Source organism: Mus caroli, unplaced genomic scaffold (assembly GCF_978045245.1).
Source record: "Mus caroli unplaced genomic scaffold, Mus_caroli_1 scaffold_11, whole genome shotgun sequence".
NCBI lineage: Eukaryota > Metazoa > Chordata > Mammalia > Rodentia > Muridae > Mus > Mus caroli.
Window position 1 is genome coordinate 112445990 of NW_028227266.1, and position 19537 is coordinate 112465526.

Below are 19537 nucleotides of genomic sequence, written 5' to 3' on the forward strand. Positions count from 1 at the left end.
CCTACTGGACATACCCCAGCTGGCAACCTACACAGACCCACATCGGAACTCCAGATTAAACAAAGACTGTGAGTAACCCCTGGTGCTAGTTCCAAAGACTCAAGCCTTCCAATTCTAAAGACAGACACTCTGTCTTCTTCCCACTTTTATTTGGACAGAGCTACTGCACCAACCCTGTCCAAATCCAGATAGTCCAACTGACCATTAACAAAAACTGATCCACACTCCTCTCTCCCTACTCCCTATTTCCTCCAGTCCTGCCAATAAGGTGCCACCAAGTCCATATGCTTCTTTTCCTGCTCTACTTTTAGGGTGTACAAAATACATTCCACCCCTGCCGTCTTCTAGCAATACCAGCCAAGGCAAAACATGGGGGTGGGAGTGGGCTGCCTGCTAGAGCAGCCACGACATGGCAGAGCAGGCCCTTTCCCCTCCCCCAGGTGAAAAGAGCCTGGCAAGCAAGGATAATAGATGAGATTTTGCTGCTGAGAATTCAAGCAAAACAAAACAAACAAAAAATAAAAAATAAAAGAAAAAAGAAAAGAAAAACCCAACCCACATACCTGTAACCGTTAACACAAAATTTTTCATGCTTCTTTATTTAAATGTTCATTTTTCTCCCTAACAGGAATACTTGAAACAATGTTTGTGCCCTCTAACTAAAATTGTCCTAAAATTTCTTTTAAACTTCAAAAATCATATTTAATCTACTCCCATAGGTCAAACCAACTATGTTAATAACCATTATTTAATCCTTAATTAACAACCAGTCTCCTTTTACAAACAAGCTATTGCTGCTTATCCCAGATATATAATTAACGTGGTATTTTCTTCTTCAGCCATCCAAAGCAGATAAATCCTCAACTCTTCCCTCTGATTTCCTTAGTACAACACACTTAAAGGATTCCCTCCAGGACTAAATTCCTCAACACCCCAGCCTTCTTTCTAGGACTATTACAACAGACCATGATATGTTCCCAAGCAAACTGTACACTTAACATATACACTATCCACCCTGTGCAGACACCCCCGTCTGGGTTCTGCTCCCATGTTGTGATTACTCTACAGGTTTATCTCTACAAAAGGGAAAAAGTGAGCTGCTGCCACAGGCCATCTCCTTGGACCTGCCTCTGCAATAAAGCTGCCTTTGTCCAGACACATCATCTGCACCCATTTTTCACGAGACAAGCAGATGCTGAGAGCTTCGGGACCTTCCAGCCACAGATGAACTCTCTTGCCAGTGTAATGGCTACCGAACTTGGGGAAACTTACATGATCTCTATATAGATAATTGTTTACAATCGATGTTAATACCTTCACAAACTGTACAAACTCACTCTCAATTTCAATCTACTGAATAGTTAATCCAATAATCCCCTGTCTTCCTACCCCCTCCCCTCTGGCTTATGTTGTGTTTTGTTTTGATGCTTACACCCCACCCCACTCCACCCCACATTCTCACTACAAATAACAGTCACTCTCCTTTATCAAAAAGAAAAGGAGGGAGGAGTCATGGAGCAGTGCCAGGAAACTTGGTGAGTTGGAAGCCCTGGAACCTCGGAGAGGTTCCGACCTGCTTCCGACCAGGCCCCTGTCATGTGACCACACTCCCCGCATAGATCGCGACCTGTGGTCACATAGATCAGAACTGAGTTCTCCATGCTAATGAGGTACCTAGATGGGCCCTGACAGTTTAGCCAGCAAGCTTCCCTTCCTGGACATTCCTTCCTTCAAAAGGTATTTAATCTCTGGTCCACCGTGAGGAGATGGATGCACCCATTTTTCACGATGAATAATTAATAAACAGTTTGGAACCAAGGGGCATCTCACCAAGCACCCCGTGGGAGCTTGGAGAACGCCTTTGTCTACGCAGCCGCTCCTCCTAAATCTCGTGCAGAAGGCCCCTCTGAGCCCCTGAGAGTCTCTGCTAAGCTGAGGACAATCACTGATGAGCAGCTAAGCTGGAGTTTCCCGTCCCTGAAAGCCCTGGACTCTTCATCCTGGGGTCCCAACTCCATTCCCATCTCCCCAGACCCAGTGGCATCTGGATGTCCAGGAGTTTGGGAGCCCCTGACCCTGGGTTCCTCATCACAGGCCCATGGGCCCCTGACCCTCTGACCCTCCATTCTCAACTCCTCTGCACAGTTTCCAGCGAGGACTGGGGAGCCCCAGCTTTGACTGCCCACATCTTAGACTGTGTTTTCCCACTCCCGAGCAGTGTATTAGTGTTTCCCTCAAGCCAAGCACCGACAGAAGCGAAGGGTAATCTAGGACTCCTCATCTGCCTGCTGTCGTCCCCATATCCCAGTGGCGAGACTACAGCACAGAGGCAGTCTTTGGAGGCTCTCCACCCTTGAGCTTTGTGGTGAAGTTTTATCAGTAACCTGGATAGTGTGGGTTGAGGATGGTTTTCTGTCTCATAGTGGAGTTGCTACTTCCCTCCACTACAGTTTACTTCCTTGTGCCCTATGCGTTTGGGTACTGGATCTTTTCCTAGTCCTTCAAGTTAAGTTCTTCTTTTGTAGAAGCAGGGACACTGAAGCCATGACCTTTGCTGTGTAGGCCACACTCTTTTCCCAGACTTCCACCAGCTGCAGAGCCTTCTCTAATCTCCTGCCTATCTCTGGGTCTTAACTGTCGAGTAATCTTGTCTTTGGGTGCAAACTGGAGCCTGTGAGTGGATATGATCTCCTGTGTCCCTGTCTATTTGAGAGATTTTATACTAAGTGCTGGCTTATACCAGATTTTATAGCCCAGCTTCTCTTCCAGAAGACCCAGCGTCAATTCCCAGCACCCACAAGGTGGCACAACCATGTAACTCTAGTTCCAAGGGGATCTCACGCTCTCTTCTGGCCTCCATGGGCACTGCATCATGGATGTGGTGCACAGACATACACAGGCCAAACATCCATGTACACAAAAATAATAAAATGCTCAAAAATATTTTTGAAAAGTTTTCATACCAGTCTACACTCAGATTATTAGCAGTTTGTTATATACAGTGGAATTCTTCCTAGCCATTCTTGTTATCCACTTGTCCTGTGGCTTCATTTTCCTCCTGTCACTTTTCATTTTCCTCCTGTCACTTGTGGACATTTTGTTTGTGTCTGCCTATTTTTTTTTTTTTTTAATGATATCTGACTGCCTAGTCTACAACAGGGATTCTTAACCTGTGGGTCATGATCCATTTGGGAGGGTCCAATGACCCGTTCACAGGGCCACCTAAGACCATCAGAAAACATAGATACTTACATTATGATTCATAGTAGCAAAATTCCAGGTAGGAAGTAGCAATGCAAATACTTTTATGGTGGAGGTCATCACAGCACAAGAGTTGCTGCATTAGGACAGTTGAGAATCACTGCTTTGCAGCCTCAGCTCCCTCATGCATTCAAGAATAGTTAGTATTCCACTTTCTACTTTCCAGACCGAAAGTGAAAAGCCTTCCTTATTAACTTGTATTACTGAATTGTTTACTGTTTAAATACATTGCAAACTGGAAAGTAAATTGCAAGTACAGTCACTAAGCTTTTGGGTAGTCATCACCTACCGACTTTACCAGTTATTAAATTTTTGCCAAATAAGCTTTATTACTATTTTCCTATATGTCTTAGTTAGGGTTTCTAGTGGTGAAATGAACCACTATGACCCAGAAAGCAAGTTGAGGAGGAAAGCATTTATTCTGTTTACGCTTTGGCATCACTCTTTATCACCAAAGGAAGCCTGGAGGTAGTAACTGGTGCAGAGGCCATGGAGGAGTGCTACTTACTGGCTTGCTTCCCTGGCTTGCTCAGCCTGTTTTCTTGTAGAACCCAGAACCACCAGCCTAGGGATGGCAGCACCCACCATAGTCTGGGCCCTCCCCCATTGATCACTAATTGAGAAAATGCCCTATAGCTGGATCTCATGGAGGCATTTCCTCAACTGAAGCTCCTTCCTCTCTGATGGCTCTAGCTTGTGTCAAATTGACACAAAAAACCATCCAGTACACTCTATATTTATAAATTGTTACTATTGATGTATTTGAGAGTAGACTCTTCAATCCCATGACTACCTACCTCTAAATACATCAATCTCATTAAAAATTTTAAAATTTATTACATTTTATTATTTTGAGACTTGGGGTGAGGTCTAAAATATATATGTATAATGATTTTACATATGCTTATGTATTTGTATATATGTACATATAGGTACACACATGTATATATAAGCATATATACATAGATATATAATGTACATATATAAATGAAGATATGCATGTGTGTGTGTGTGTGTGTGTGCGCGCGCGCGTGCATAATATAAATTTTGAGCCAGGGTCTCACTGTGTGCCCTTGGCTGGTCTGGAGCTCACTATGTGCACCAGGCTGACCTTGAACTCATAGAGATCCTGCTGCCTTTCCCCTTCTGAGTGATGGAATTAAGGGCCTGTGCCACTATACCCAGCTAAACTTACTTTTAAAAATATTAGTAATATGTGAAGATTGCTGTATGTTAAGTATTATATACTGATAAAGCATGCATCAGTAATTTTTACTTATTAATCTCTTTCTGTTTGTAGGTATCATTGTTAGGATTGGAGATTTTAAGTGCCTTTGTGGATAGATTGTCAACACGATTCAAATCTTATGTAACAATGGGTAAGTTCACTTTAACAATCATTGTAGAGTTTGATGCAGTGGTTTTTACTTCTCATTTTTGTTAATTAGAATGGATTTCTGTAAATTTAGGAAAAACGTTTGGGGATTGGAGAAACGGTTCAGTGGTTAGAAGCACTTGTTCAGAAGACCTGCGAAAGGCCTGTGTTAGATTGGCAGCACTCAGCAGGTGCTTCACTACCATCTGTAACTCCAGCTCCAGGGTGTTTGATGCCCTTTTCTGGCCTTTGAAGGTACTTGCACACACACAGCATACACTTACACACAGACACATTCAATTAAAATAAAGTAAATACGTTAAAATTAAATTAAAAAAAAGATATAGTTTTGTATAACCCAGAGATAAGGTACTTTAGTATTTTAATCTACTAAAAAAGACGCTAAGGCTTCTTAAATAGGTAATTCTGCAGGAGGCATAAAGCAGAAGCAACAGGACAGCACAACATCCTGGGCACTGTTAAGTATTTATGACATGGACACATCTTCTTTAGTGTCTCTAACTTTTTGTAAAATGACAAAATTTATAATACAACTTACATGCTGTGGGGTTGTTTTTTGTTGTTTTGAGACAAGAGTCTCACTCTGTGGCCTTAGCAGATCTGGAACTCACTCTGTATGCAAGGCTGGCATCCAACATATAAAGATTCGCCTTCCTCTGCCTCTGCCTCTGCCTCTTTAATCCCTCTGCTGGGATTAAAGGCGTGAGCCACCATCCAGGCTACATTGCTAGTTTGTTTTGTTTTGTTTTGTTTTGTTTTATGGAGAAGTCTGCTCAGACCAAAAGAGAAACACAAAGCCCTGCTTTTGTCTGTCTGGATGCAGAGACTGAATCTTGCACACTGAACATAGATCATTAACCCTGAGCTGTACTCCAGTCCCACATGTTTTATTATTAGGTTGAACAAAGTTACTGTGTCATGTTTATGGCCTTCCTCTAAGCAGTTATGCTGTGCTAGCTGCATGGTCATTGTGCTCCTGCAAGTTGCTGCTCTGCATAACACAGTGATGTAGTTGGCTAACACGGGTGATAGTCATCTGCACTTTAGAGTGCTTTATGAATGAGGTCACTAGGATTTTACATCAACATACAGAAATACCACCTGGAAAGTTAGTGGCTGTCTTCTGTGATTTAAGTTAATACCTAACAGTGGCAGCATATTATTAAACTGACTTTCAAATACCTGTGGTCAGTTTTTTCATGTTTGATACCTAATTGTGTCAATTTTTTTGTTATTTTTCTTTTCCCTCCATTTCTTGTTATTAACTTTTAATCACTAATTGGTACTTCCCACCCTTAGTATTGAGATAAAATCTTTACTCTGTCTTCTGCTTAAAATTCATGGCAGGTGTTAAAAAAACATACTTTAAAAACATGTTTTGCTTATGTATTTGTGTGCATAAATGGGATTTAAAAAATAAAGTTGTGTTCTTTGAGGCTTTGAGGAATTGGATGATAAGGCACGCCTGAGTTTTCTCTTACATGTAAGTATTGGCTGACTTTGTAGTGCAGCTTCCTTTTGTCTAGGTCCTTGTAGCTTTGCTTTCTTCCCTTTTCCCTCCCTCCCTCTCTCCCTCTAAATAAAAGGTCTCTGTGCAGCTCTGACTGGCTTAGAACTCAGTGCTTATCTCAGGCTGGCCTTGAACTGACTATACAATCAAGATGACTTTGAACTTTAAACTTCTGGCCCTCAGGGATGATAAGCTCGTCCGCTCCCCTGGCCTTTTCTTTTTTTCTTTTCTTTTCTTTTAAGATTTATTTATTATTATATCTAAGTACACTGTAGCTGTCTTCAGATGCACCAGAAGAGGGCGTCAGATCTCATTACGGTTGGTTGTGAGCCACCATGTGGTTATTGGGATTTGAACTCAGGACCTTCAGAAGAGTAGTCGGTGCTCTTAAACACTGAGCCATCTCTCCAGCCCCTCCCCTGGCCTTTTCATGCTAAGCATGCCCCCCTCCCGCCCCATTGCCAATAGTCTTGACCTGCCAGCTTCCAGTAATGACATGGAAACTTTATTAATGAATCATTTATTTATGAATGCTTAGGCTTTATAGTTTAGGCTTGTTCCCAACTAGCTCGTATAACCGAATTTACCTATTTATTCTAATATACGTTACGCCATGTGGCCCAATATCTGCCCTTCACTTCTGGCACCTGTTTCTCCCTCTGAGTCTGGCTGGTGAATTCTACCACCACCACCATGCCGGTCTGAATCTTTCCCACAGTTCCTATTTCTGCCCGGAAGTTCCTCCTTTCCTTTCCTCCTTACCTATGGGCCATCAGCCCTTTATTAAACCAGTCAGAGAATGCCTGAGGCAGGTGAGGAGGGACAGAGACTCACCTTCACACAATGTACAAAAAGATTACCCCAGTACTTCCAACTGAGCCTTGAGCATGGACTCTCTGATTCATAATTCCTTTCATCTTTTTTGTTATTCATAACTGAGAATATTGACTACAGTATTGCAAGGTTGAAATACCGCACTGAAGTTGGCATACTTGGCATTTCTTGCCTCTCTGTGGTGGTGGGCATTGTGTTTGTGATCCCCACCACAGTTGTAGCTCCAGATGGCACTTTACACTGAAGTGTTACTCTGGGTATTACGTGTCTTACTAATTTTTCAGATACAGGGTATATTGACAGCTCATTGAAGCATGATGGACTGGAGTTGTCAGTGACTTTGAATAGTTTCCTTGGTGTTCCAGGACCCTGGGATGGCATTTCCGTTATATACGTGTGCCTTCTCCCATCTTAATTATTGTCTACAGAATCTTGAGCAGGAATTCTCCACTCTAGTTTAGCAGAAGCCTGCTCACTTATTTGGATGTAGCTTAACTTGCATGAGCTGTGCTTGTTTTACTCAGGGATTCTATTCCTGCACAAACACCATGACCAAAACGCAAGTTGGGGAGGAAAGGGTTTATTCAGCTTACACTTCCACACTGTGTTCCACACCAAAGGAAGTCAGGACTGGAACTCAAACAGGTCAGGAAGCAGGAGCTGATGCAGAGGCCATGGAGGGACGTTACTTATTGGCTTGCTTCCCTTGGCTTGCTCAGCTTGCTCTCTTATAGAAGCCAAGACTACCAGTCCAGGGATGGCACCACCCACCATGGGCCTTCCCACCCTCGATCACTAATTGAGAAAATGCCTTACAGCTGGATCTCATGGAGGCATTTCCTCACCTGAAGCTCCTTTCTCTGTGATAACTCCGGCTTGTGTCAGGTTGACCAGCCAGTACACCTGGGCTGCCTTGAATTTGATCATCTTGCCTCCATCTCTCCAATCTCAAATACTGAGATTACAAGTATATGGCACCACATTTTAGATGTGGCCTAAAATACTTTTTAGTATTGAAATGAACCCCTATTTAACCCAATGTTTGAGTTTCCTTTTGAAGTTAAATTTTACAGAATATGTTTCTCTTTGTTACTGTTATATGGATGCCTACACACACACACACACACACTATTGCAATTACCTAACTAAAAACTGTGTATTTACTCAAATTCTGATTTTACTGTCTAATAGTAGTTTAGTCTAATAGTGTTGTAAAGATTAAGTGAGATAAGGCCGGGCATTGGTGGCACTCTCTTTCAATCCCAGCACTTGGGAGGCAGAGGCAGGTGGATTTCTGAGTTCAAGGCCAGCCTGGTCTACAGAGTGAGTTCCAGGACAGCCAGGGCTACACAGAGAAACCCTGTTTGGAAAAACTAAAACCAAACCAAACCAAACCAAAAACAAGTGAGATAATTTATTTTTTACTATTATGTTCTGTGATTTAGAAGAAACAGATTCTCATAATAGCCAGCCATGTGGATTGAATCATTTTTATTAATAATACATCTAAAAAAATGAGAAAGATGCTGGAGTAGAACTCAGGGTCTTTTGCATTGCTTGGCTAGCACCGTACCACTGAACCATATGCCTAGCCATGAGCAGTATTATATTAGTTTATGATTTAATAAACTATCTTATTTTATGGATGGAAGTTTTGTCTGCATGTATGTCTGTGCATGCCATGGAGGTTAGAAAAGGACATTAGATCTCTTGACACCAGAATTATGAATGGTTTTGAGCTGTCATGTGGGTGTTGGGGATCGAACCCAGCTCTTCTAGAAGAGCAGCCAGTGCTCTTAACCACTGAGCCATCTCTTCAGCCCCGTGTTTATGATATTAATTGTGAGGGCTGCTTTTTGTTTTATTGTGACAGGTTCTCTGTATATAATCCAGGCTGGCCTGGAATTCTCAGTCCTGCTGACTGAGCCTCCCTCCCCAGTGCTGGAATTAAAGCATGTACTTCCATACCTGGCTTGAAGGCTTTTCCCCCTTGATTACACCTTCTGTAAGTAATCTAGATAAATGTATCCCTTCAAGGATTTTTCATTTCTTCTATTTCTTTAAAATGTAGGCTTAGGACTATGTTTTTGTTTCTGTTTGTGAGATGTGAAATATGTCCTACAAGAAGAATGCATAACATACAATTTAAAGTATAATTATAAAGCTGACCCTTGAGTCTGACTGGGTCTAGAAACTTCAGCCCGCTGGGTTCTTGAACTGCCCCTGTCAGTGCTTCCTGAGTTGAGTGCCTTTCTACTCGACCGAGGGCTCCCGTGCATTGACTTGGAGGCAAACGTTCACTTGTCTGTCTTTGGATCGTGACCACATACACCAGTTTGCCTGGTTTTGGACACTGTTCTAAGTGGATACGATTGTACAGATTACATTGAAATTTGTTCATTATTTTCACTTGAACTTATTACTAAGGGACTTAGCATAATTTCTTCTTGTAATTATTTATGGAAATAATTGCTGTTTATAGTTTTGTAAAATATGGTTTGTGATGGAGTTAAGTTGCAAATACTTGTTCTTTCCCCATTAGTTACCACAGCTTTGATAGACAGAATGGGAGATGTCAAAGACAAAGTTCGAGAAGAAGCTCAGAACCTGACACTGAAGCTGATGGATGAGGTGGCACCGCCTATGGTAGGCTTACATTTGAATGAGCATTCTCATTAGATGGATGGCAAAGATAGCAAACTAATAAACGCCAAGAGGCATAAATAGTACAATTTTAAATAGTGGATTGTTGCTAAGGTTTTAAAGAGATTCAAATTTAGCATACAGTGCCAGTATGTAAGTTTTTATTTTCATTTACTTTTTTTTTTTTTTTTTTTTTTTAGTTAGTTACTGTTTTTACAAAAGCATAAAGACATGAGTGACTTGGCTTGTGCTGGTTGTACTTGTGCTTCACCATTTTCTGGTTTTCTTACCTATAAATTATAAAATACCAAAATTTTATTTTGAAAACTCCTGAATATTATATTAATTTCTGCAACTCTTTCAGAAACAAGAATTTTTTATTTTAATAGGTGGTTATTGATTATGTAAACCATATTTTATAACAATGTGTTTTTTTAATATATTAGAAATAATTTGCCCTTAAGGAATGCATTAATTACATTGGATGCATTGCTGTCAGTAAGAAAACCTAAGTTTGATCTCTAGAAGCTTGTCTTGTCTGTTTTCTCCCTCCCTCCCTCCCTCCCTCCCTCCTTTCTATCTTTCTTTCTTTCTTTCTTTCTTTCTTTCTTTCTTTCTTTCTTTTCTCCTTTTAAAGTTAGGCATGGTGGCATATATTTGTTATTCCAGTAATAGGGAGGCAGAGACAGACAAATCCTTGGGGCTTGCTCACAAGCCAGTGGTCTGGCTTAGCCAGCTTTGGCATGTTCTAGGCCAGTGAGAGTCTTGTGACCAGAGGAACAACACACAAGGTTGCCCTCTGCTTTCTAAATACATACACACATACTTGTGCACATATTCACCCACCCACATGAACATATGCACATGTATATATGGACATACACTAATAATGTATTGGCCTGTTTTATGCTGTTACAACAAAATGTCTGAGGCTAGATACTTGTATCAAAAAAAAGCAGTTACCTCATAGCTTTGGAGGTCATAGTGTTTGGGCACAGCGTCAGCTGTGTGACATGGTGCATCATCTCCTGGAAGATGGCACCATGATGGCAGGAATGCTTTCATGTTTTTCAGGAGCTAAGAGCCAAGCTAGTGGCTTATTTGTTTGTTTGTTTGTTTGTTTTTGGAGATAGCATTTTTCTGTGTAGCCTTGGCTGTTTTGTAACTCTCTGTGGATCAGGCTGACCTCAAGAGAACTACCTGCCTATGGCTCTCATGTGCTGGGATTAAAGGCAAGTACCACCCCCACCACCTGGCTACTATGTCCTGTTGCTTAAAGGTACTTCCATTAGCTGGGCGTGGTGGCGCACGCCTTTAATCCCAGCACTCGGGAGGCAGAGGCAGGCGGATTTCTGAGTTTGAGGCCAGCCTGGTCTACAAAGTGAGTTCCAGGACAGCCAGGGCGATACAGAGAAACCCTGTCTCGAACCCCCCCCCCCAAAATAAAATAAAATAAAATAAAATTAAAAAGGTTCTTCTTCCATTAAAAATATTTTATATGTATATATGTGTGCATAAATATGTATACCATGTGTATGTAGGTACTTGCAAAACTCAGAATTGGAGTTATACAAGCAGTCATGTGGGTGCTGGGAACTGAACTCATAACCTTTGCAAGAGTAGCAATTGCTCTTAACCACTGAACCATCATCTCTCTAGCCCTCAAGTTTTTCTGTCTTAACACTGAGGACCAGGCCTCTGACACATAAGCACTTGTGCAGAAAACAACGTCCAAACTGAAGTATGGAAGTATTTTAAAGGAAAATAAAATAAGCTGATGTGTACACCACAGTTGAGAGGGTAGCTTAATGCTCATAAGTATAATATGGATACCATGTGATGCTTAAAGTATAATGTACGTATGTTTAATAGTTATAAAGGGAAATGGACTCTAAGGGATTTAATACTTCATAACAATACCCTTTAAAAAGGCTTTGTGGATAGTCTTTACTGATATACATCTTAAATTGTTTCTCAGGTAACATCTGTGTATATTTATCTGTAGACATAGATATAAACATTTATATATAAAAGGGTTCCAGAGTTGAATTGCCTGACACAGGTTATTCTAAATAATATGTATGTATGCATGCATGCATGCATGTATGTATGTATGTGTGGTGGTGATAGCAACAGAACCCAGGGCCTTGTAGATCTCAATGGCAAATGTTTTGTCCAGCCTTAGTTAACATTTTTTTTAAAGATTTATTTATTTATTTATTATATGTGTGTACACTGTAGCTGTCTTCAGACACTCCAGAAGAGGGCATCAGATTTTTGTTACGGATGGTTGTGAGCCTCCATGTGGTTGCTGGGATTTGAACTCAGGACCTTTGAAAGAGCAGTCGGTGTTCTTAACCGCCGAGCCATCTCACCAGCCCTTAGTTAACATTTTTAAAATTCACAAGCCTGATGACCCGAGTTCAGAGTTTGGTCCCCAGAATTCATGGTGGGCAGAGAAACCTGATTCCTAAAAGTTGTCTTAGGACCTCCACTCATACATCTACAGTCATACGTACACCTCTTATGGAAGTGCAGAAGTACTCACACACAAACAGTAAGCACATTTAAAAAGATTTAAAAGTCAGCTTTCAGATTATGTTCTTGGATATTTCACACAGTGAGGGTGGAGGATGAGAATGTGGATTTGGTATGTTAAGTTGGCTTTCTAAGTGTGAAGCAACAATTTATGGGACAGTTTGCTACGTTTAGGAAGATAACGTTGAAATCCTTGCTGCACTAGTCCTAAACAGTTGTTTTGCCTTATTGGTATAAGCTCGTTTTCCCGTTCCTCACAGACTAGGAAGTCATAAAATGACCTGCTCCTAATGTTTCCATATTTGTGTCTTGCATTAAAAAGAGGAAAACTTTAATTATAAAACGTTTGCAGTTGTTTCATGTGACAGTTTGTTGTAGGGAGTTCACCTCTATTGAGTACTTCCTAGACCACTGTGCCTATAATTTCAGCATTCTTAGCATAGATGAAACCCATGTTCCTGGAATTGCTTAGATGCTTACATATGGGACATGATGTTTCTCATAGTCATTGAAATTTAAAGTGTAAAGTATGTAAATAAAAACTCAGAATTGTGGTTCAGCTATCAAATGGGCAGGAACACACACACACACACAAAACAAGCAAAACCTTGTAAATGTGAGTTGAACATCTCTGATCTGGCAATCTAAAAGTTTTTGTTCATTGACATAACATTAATACTCTAAATGGAAAACTACACACCTGACCCATGTGACAGGCTATAGTCAGAATTTAGTTGCATTAAAAATGTTATATAAATTATGCTCAGGTTACATGTGTAAAGTAAATATGGAACAGATATGAATTTCACATTTGGGTTTGTATCAATAAGGTTTCTTACTGTTAATGTAAATATTCCAAAATTTGCAAAGTGCCCCACATGTGGAGCACATCTAACACCTGATGGCTTGATTGTAAGGTTAGGAGGACTTAAATTGTCTCGTGCATTTCCTAACTTTATCATGTGTGTCTACTTGTTTTTCTAATAGTATGTCTGGGAGCAGCTAGCTTCGGGCTTCAAGCACAAGAACTTTCGATCTCGAGAAGGCATGTGCCTGTGTCTTATTGAAACCTTGAACATGTAAGTCCTGTGGTTACTGAAATGACCTTTCTCTTAGTCATTTCTCAAGGGTTTTTTCACAGGGTGAAGAAAGAATGGAAATACATTTAGTTATTAATTGATTTCCCAAACAAAAATATAACCTTTAATGCTACTTATATATATATATAAGATATCTTTCATGTTAATTTTTGAATTTATCGGTTTTTACTTAGCCATCCAGCATCGATGGTTATAAACCTGATAATGTTAATAACTTTGTATCTTTTTCTGTTAGTATCTGCTTCAGTGATTCAATGACTCAATGCTGTGTCACATGTTAAAGCCATTTCCCTACATCCCTTTTACCAGTTGACCCTAGTCTGGATGGAGCACTGTGGGTGACAGGTAGAAGTCTACAGAGCCTCTCCGAGCTGTGCCTGGACTCTGTACAGTACACCTAGTTGTAGGGGACAGAATCCTCATAGCACAGGTGTCACAGGGCTAAGATGGTGGCAGAAGGAGTGTAAGTGGAGGCTTTTGTTTATATTCTAGAAGACTTAGCAGACTGTGAAGTATGGTAGGTAATAGGTAGCCCCTTTGCCTTTTCCTGTGTATGGCATGACTTCCTCTTCTTTCACTGCTCTGGGTCCTTCCTGCTAGCAAGTGCTGGTCAGGGCCTTCAGTCTGCACACTTTCTGAGTGTTAGTGCTCCTGTCCTTTGAATTCAACCTAGACTTCAGAATGTTAGTAAACAGAAATATCTCTTAACTTACTTCATCTCACTGTATATTAAGACTCAACTCAGATTTTTTTTTAAGTAATTGATAGGCTGCCAGGGTTGTCAAACTGCTGTTGAGAATTTTGCCCAGTTGGGTCATGTGCTGACCTTCGTTTTCAACATCTGTCCTGATTAGTTTTATGTCAATTTGACACAAGCCATAGTCATCTGAAAGGAGGGATCATTTGGGAAAATACTTCATAAGATCTGGCTGTAAGGCAATTTTTTAGTTAGTGATTGATAGTTGAGGGTCCAGCTCATTACAGGTGGTCCCATCCCTGGCTGGTTGTCCTGGGCTCTATAAGAGAGCAGGCTGAGCAAGCCCTGGGTGCAAGCCAGTAAGCAGGACCCTTGATGGGCTCTGTGTCAGGCCCTGCCTCCAGGTTCCCGCCCTGTCTGTTTCATGGTCCCACGCAGTAGTCGTCCTAACTAGGGCTACATCGGATGCATGCTAGGGTCTACTTTGTGTTGCTCAGCATCACTTTGCCTGTTACTCATCTTTCCTTAAACAGTCTGTGTCCATGCTTTCTGTATAGAGATAAGAAGAAAGGCTAGCCGGTAGTGTTCAGCACCTTCAATCCCAGCATGAGGTAGAGGCTGGTGGGTCTCTGATTTGGAGGCCAGCCTGGTCTACAGAGTGAGTTCCAGGACAGCCAGGGCTACACAGAGAAACACTGTCTCTAAAAAACAAAACAGAAAAAGTAGAAGAAAAAGAAGATAGCACCAGGATATTTTGTTCACTCTTTAAATGAAACTAAAATTTTTTTCCCCTTAAATTATATTTAGCTTTGGGACTCAACCACTGGTCATCAGCAAGTTGGTGCCGCATTTATGTGTCTTATTTGGAGATTCTAACAGTCAGGTAAAAACATTACTTACCTTCAAGCATTGACTGGTCTTTTTTGAGGGCGGGAGGGGGCAGCCCTTTCTTGTGCTCTTACCTTATTTAAGCCATAACAGTAAAGAGAGAGGAGGTGGATAGTGAAATTTTTGCCTTCTTTTTTGTTTTTAAATTAAATGAAGGTCTGGCTGTTTTGCTCAGAATGCACTGGGCTCATGTGATCTTCCTGCTCTACCCTCCCAAGTAGCGAGAACTACTGGCCTCTTCTCCTTCTCTCTCCCTCTTCCCCCTTGTTCTACCAGGGGTTGTTTGTTTTGAAAGGAACTTACGTTGCTTGTCAGTACTTGGGCTTATAGTAAAGACAGAAGGAACTTAATGGTTAGTTCTTGAGTCTGACAGATTCAGAGACTTCTGGGTCCCCTTCTTTAGTCCAGCGTTATGTTAGCTGCTAGATTGTTCCCGGCCTATGTGCTTGAATGTGCCTTTACAGGAATTGTTGCAGTTGTTGACAGCCCTGGTTAATAGGAAAAGCCTGTGTCCATGGTGCAGCTCTTTACTTGATGTGTCTGTGCTTTCTTTAGTCAGGAGGCAGAGGTCTGCACTGCCTCATCCCTCCCCTAAAAGTCAGCTGTGCTATTTCTATAGTTGCCTGGAAACTAGTTAGGGCATGTACATCTTAGAGTCCTAGCTGTCCCCCCACAGTTTGTAGTTTCTCTCTCTCCAGTTGCTGTTTTATTTACAGACAAAGGTTCTCCTTTTCTTGCCCACTCTGGCCTCAGGCACTTGAACTCAATTGACTTTTTCCACCTTAGTCTCCCAGGAAGATGTGTAGATGTAGATGTGTGCCAGCACACCTCTCTCTTAGTCACTCTTTAACAGTGAGTTTCTCCAAAAAGTAAGTGTTGTTTTTCAAATTGTTCTTTTTAGGCCCCATTCGTCTTTCCCCCTCTTATGTAGAATATAAAATTTACCATTGCAACTGTTTTTAAGAGTACACTTCAGCGGTATTAAATACATTTTCCTTGTTTTGCAACTCTATCACCATCTACATGCGGCACTCTTACTTCCTCAGCACTCACACTGTACTCATGAGACAGCTTCCCAGCCCTCCCCTCCCAGGGGCTGGCAGCTGCCCTTCATCAGTTTGACTGCTCCACAGGCCTGGTGGATGCAAGTCAGATTGGTCCCATTTAGTACAACGCCCACCTCAAGTTATCCATGCTGCAAAGTGTGCCAGTTTCCCTCTTCTTCAAAGGTTGGATGAGTTTTCATTTACACACAGGCATCACATTTTGTGTATATAGTCATATAAGAATGGGCATTTTTTGTTTTTTGGGTTTTTTCCTATCTTTTGGCTATTCTAAATAATTTTAGAAATACTGATATAAAAGTGTTTTTTTTTTCCTTTTTTGGGTTCAATTCACATCCTTGGAAGACAGTTTTGTTTCAAGAAAATTAACTAACTGTACTTTAGGTTAATACAATTACACTTTTTGAAATCCCAGTTGTTAGCTTTTATTCACAGATTTCTGTTAACCATCTCCTGACTTTGTTGTTGTTTGATGTAGTAGGGATTGACCCAAAGGTATCACACATGTGGGGTTAAGTCACTAGGGTCTTGGCCCTCTTTAAATGAGTTTTCTAGGGCTTTTTTGATAGACTTTGGTTTTGGTTTTCTATTAATAAGGGGTTATATAATTTACTCAGGGACTGAAAAGACATTAAACCATCTTAGAATGTCAGGTTGGGCCTGGTAGTTTATTGTTACCTTAAAGAAAGTATGTGTCACATCTGAACTTCTTTAAAATGCCTTGAATTCTTTGACAGGTGAGAAATGCTGCACTATCAGCTGTAGTGGAGATTTATAGACACGTAGGGGAGAAGCTGAGGATTGATTTGTGTAAAAGAGACATTCCCCCTGCTAGGTAAGTCTTAAATATATTTTTTTGCTACAGTTGTATTTGTATCTACTTTACTAATTAACGTTATTATATTACAGCCAGGGAGGTGTGATGGTGGTGCACACCTTTAATCCCAGCATGTGGGAGGCAGAGGCAGGCAGATCTTTGTGGTCTGTGCAGCTAGGCCTGCATAGAGAGTTCCAGTGAGCCAGGGGTCCATAACAGTTTGAGTGTCCTGAGTTTTCTGGAACCAGTTTGTAGACATAGAGCTGTGCCAGTGCCAGGCATTGTGCTCATGTAGCTTCAGGTTTCCTTCAACTCTGCTTTCAAAGTGCTTAGTGCTTTCAGGGTAGGCTGTGTGAATTAGAGCTTTTCCATAGCTAGTCTTGCCACCTGCAATGACAGCTTTATTCTTTTTTTCCCTGTCTGTACATTTCTCATTTCCCTTTCTTGTCCTTATTTTCTAGGATTTCCTATGTGCTATTGAGAAAGAGTAGAATGGGGTACATTCTTGCCTTGTTCTGATCGTAGAACAATTCTAGCTTCTTAACATTAGGATTGAGGTTAGTTGCCAGGTGGTAGTGCACACCTTTAACCCCGGCACTTGGAAGGCAGAGGTAGGCAGATCTCTTGTCAGTTTGAAGCTAGTGAGACCTTGTCTCAATAAATAAATAAATGAATAAATATATAAAATAAAATAAAAAAGAATGATGTTAGCTGTAGGTTTTTGGTAGGTATTCTTTTTTCTTAAGAGTTTACACTTTTTAAAGTTACATTTTATTTGGGGTTTGAGTGACACTGTACATGTTGGGAGAGTCTTCAGGCTATCTTACAAGCACCTTTTTGTCTGCTAATCTTTTTTATTTTTTAAACTTCTTATTGGTTCTTTTTGAATTTCATATAATGTACTCCAATCCCACTCATCTCTCCCTCTCCTTGTACACAGCCTCTACCCTTACAACCTTCCCGCAACAGAGGGAAAAAAAATCTGAATGTGGAAGCTGTACTGTGTCACAGTGTGTCCCACAGTGTACCCTTTTGTACACACTTCTTTGCTTGTAAGTGTTCATTTCACTGACTTGTTGGTCTGATACAGGCCTCTGACTTCTGCTACTCTATCAATACTGGGACTTCACTGGGACTTCTTGTGTATTCTGTTGTTGCCCTGTGTCATGGAGATCCTATAGTTTTTGAATCTGTAGGATTAGCCCCTTTATGCTCTCCAACAGTTCATCAGTAGGGTAACTTTTGTGGTGGGCCAAATTTATAGCCCTGGATCTAGGCCTGAGAGGTACCTGAGCTAGTCAGTTCACACCCCCAGGGCAGGCTTACCACCAGCCCCAACCAGGGCCAGTTCTCCTACTCTCCTGACTCTGTGGTCAGCTCTCCTGCCTGCCATAGATGGTGAGGGATGAGGGAGATGGGAGGCCATCTCTCTTTAATCCACACCACCACTCAGCAGACAAGAGGCAAGGCCAGCTCTCCAGTACTTACACCCTGGGGCCGGCTCACTTGCAACCCCCACAATCTAGGATCAGGTCTACTGTACTGCCCAGCTAAGGGGCAGGGCCAACTCTTCCTCTCTGATGACCTTGGAGCCAGCGCTTCTTCTTGCCTCAGGTGGCAAGGGTTTGTATGTGGCAACACTCAAGTGCCCACGCTAGTGTTCATATTTTGGGGGCCAGCCCACTTGTGACTCATGCCGTGTGTAGGTCCCACTCTCAGTACTGCAGCTGGCAAGGGGGTGGGGTCAGCTTTCTGCTCCCATGCCTCAGGGGCTACCTCTCCTGTGGTGCCCAAGTAAGGAGTGGGGCCAGTTCTGCACAGCTCTCAGACATTAATATGTCCCCAGGTGGCAGCTTAGAACAGGAGCTGCTCCCTGGCCTTTGGTGGCAACAGACTCTTACTACTGCAGGGCCACAGATCCAGAAGTGGCCTCCAGTAGTAGCACAGGCCAGGACCCCAGTATGGTCCCAGTTGGCATCACTGGCTTCTCACATCAGGCTGTTCCTTACTACCTTCGAGTCTCCAGTTTTGACTCTCTTCATTGTATTCAGAGCTTCTGTTTCTCTTTCTTTACCACTTACTTGTTCTTCTTAGTGACACTTAATGACACTAGACATTCTCTGAATGTCTGGGCTCATCTCAGGAGTGGTCTCAGGAGCACTATGCTCTGTTTGTGCATTATGGTGCCATGCAGAAGTCTTCTTGGGCATGTTCCCCCTCCACCCCCCACCCCAGCTCCAGACCAGTGGTTATCTTGGCCCAGTCAGCCCAGTTGTCCCTTGTGAGGTCTCATTCCTGCCTGAACTTTTGGTTCTAGGCAGGATTTTTCTACTCTCCAGCTTGCTCCTTGTACTGGGAACTAGTCTGGGCCTGCCTGGTACCAGACTGATGGTTGTCTCAGGCCAGCTCCCTGACCAGCTCCATAGCACAGGACTGGTTGTCACTGTATTAGATTATCTTTTAAAAATTAATATAATTATTCAGATGTTCATAGGTCTGAACACTGAGTGTAGACCTAGCCTCTCTCCTTTCTGCCACCTATTGATGTACATGTGATAACCTGCAGTCTAAGGGCAGGCCACTAAGCTATCTTTCTACCTCTAAAAATTCATCCTGATGAAATTTTTAAGTATGTAGAGTTAAAACTAAAACTCAGTTGGGCATTTTAAGTGTAAAGGTGAGCTGGGCAAGGTGACTTTTGTTGTTGCAAATTATCTTAATGGTTCCTAACATTTTTTCCCCAGCACTCATACTGTAGCTGTTCATTTACTGCTCCTGTTGTTTGTGCT

At 41.8% G+C, this 19537-nt stretch overlaps 1 protein-coding gene and 1 pseudogene across 23 annotated transcripts in view; one reads left to right on the plus strand and one right to left on the minus strand.

The window, feature by feature from the left end:
* Nucleotides 1–19537, plus strand: part of Clasp2 (cytoplasmic linker associated protein 2) — a 172765-nt gene that overhangs the window by 15308 nt on the left and 137920 nt on the right. For 22 of the 23 annotated variants that reach the window (XM_085828098.1, XM_085828101.1, XM_085828103.1 and 19 more), the window contains exons 2-6: nt 4562–4640; nt 9544–9647; nt 13170–13261; nt 14787–14862; nt 16669–16766. In XM_085828098.1, the coding sequence (XP_085684224.1) occupies nt 4562–4640; nt 9544–9647; nt 13170–13261; nt 14787–14862; nt 16669–16766 (449 nt within the window). Of the gene's footprint in view, nt 1–4561; nt 4641–8917; nt 9007–9543; nt 9648–13169; nt 13262–14786; nt 14863–16668; nt 16767–19537 lie in introns of those variants that run through there. The other variant, XM_085828117.1, reaches the window with a different exon arrangement.
* On the minus strand, nt 19207–19326 carry LOC115032064 (small nucleolar RNA SNORA17; annotated as a pseudogene).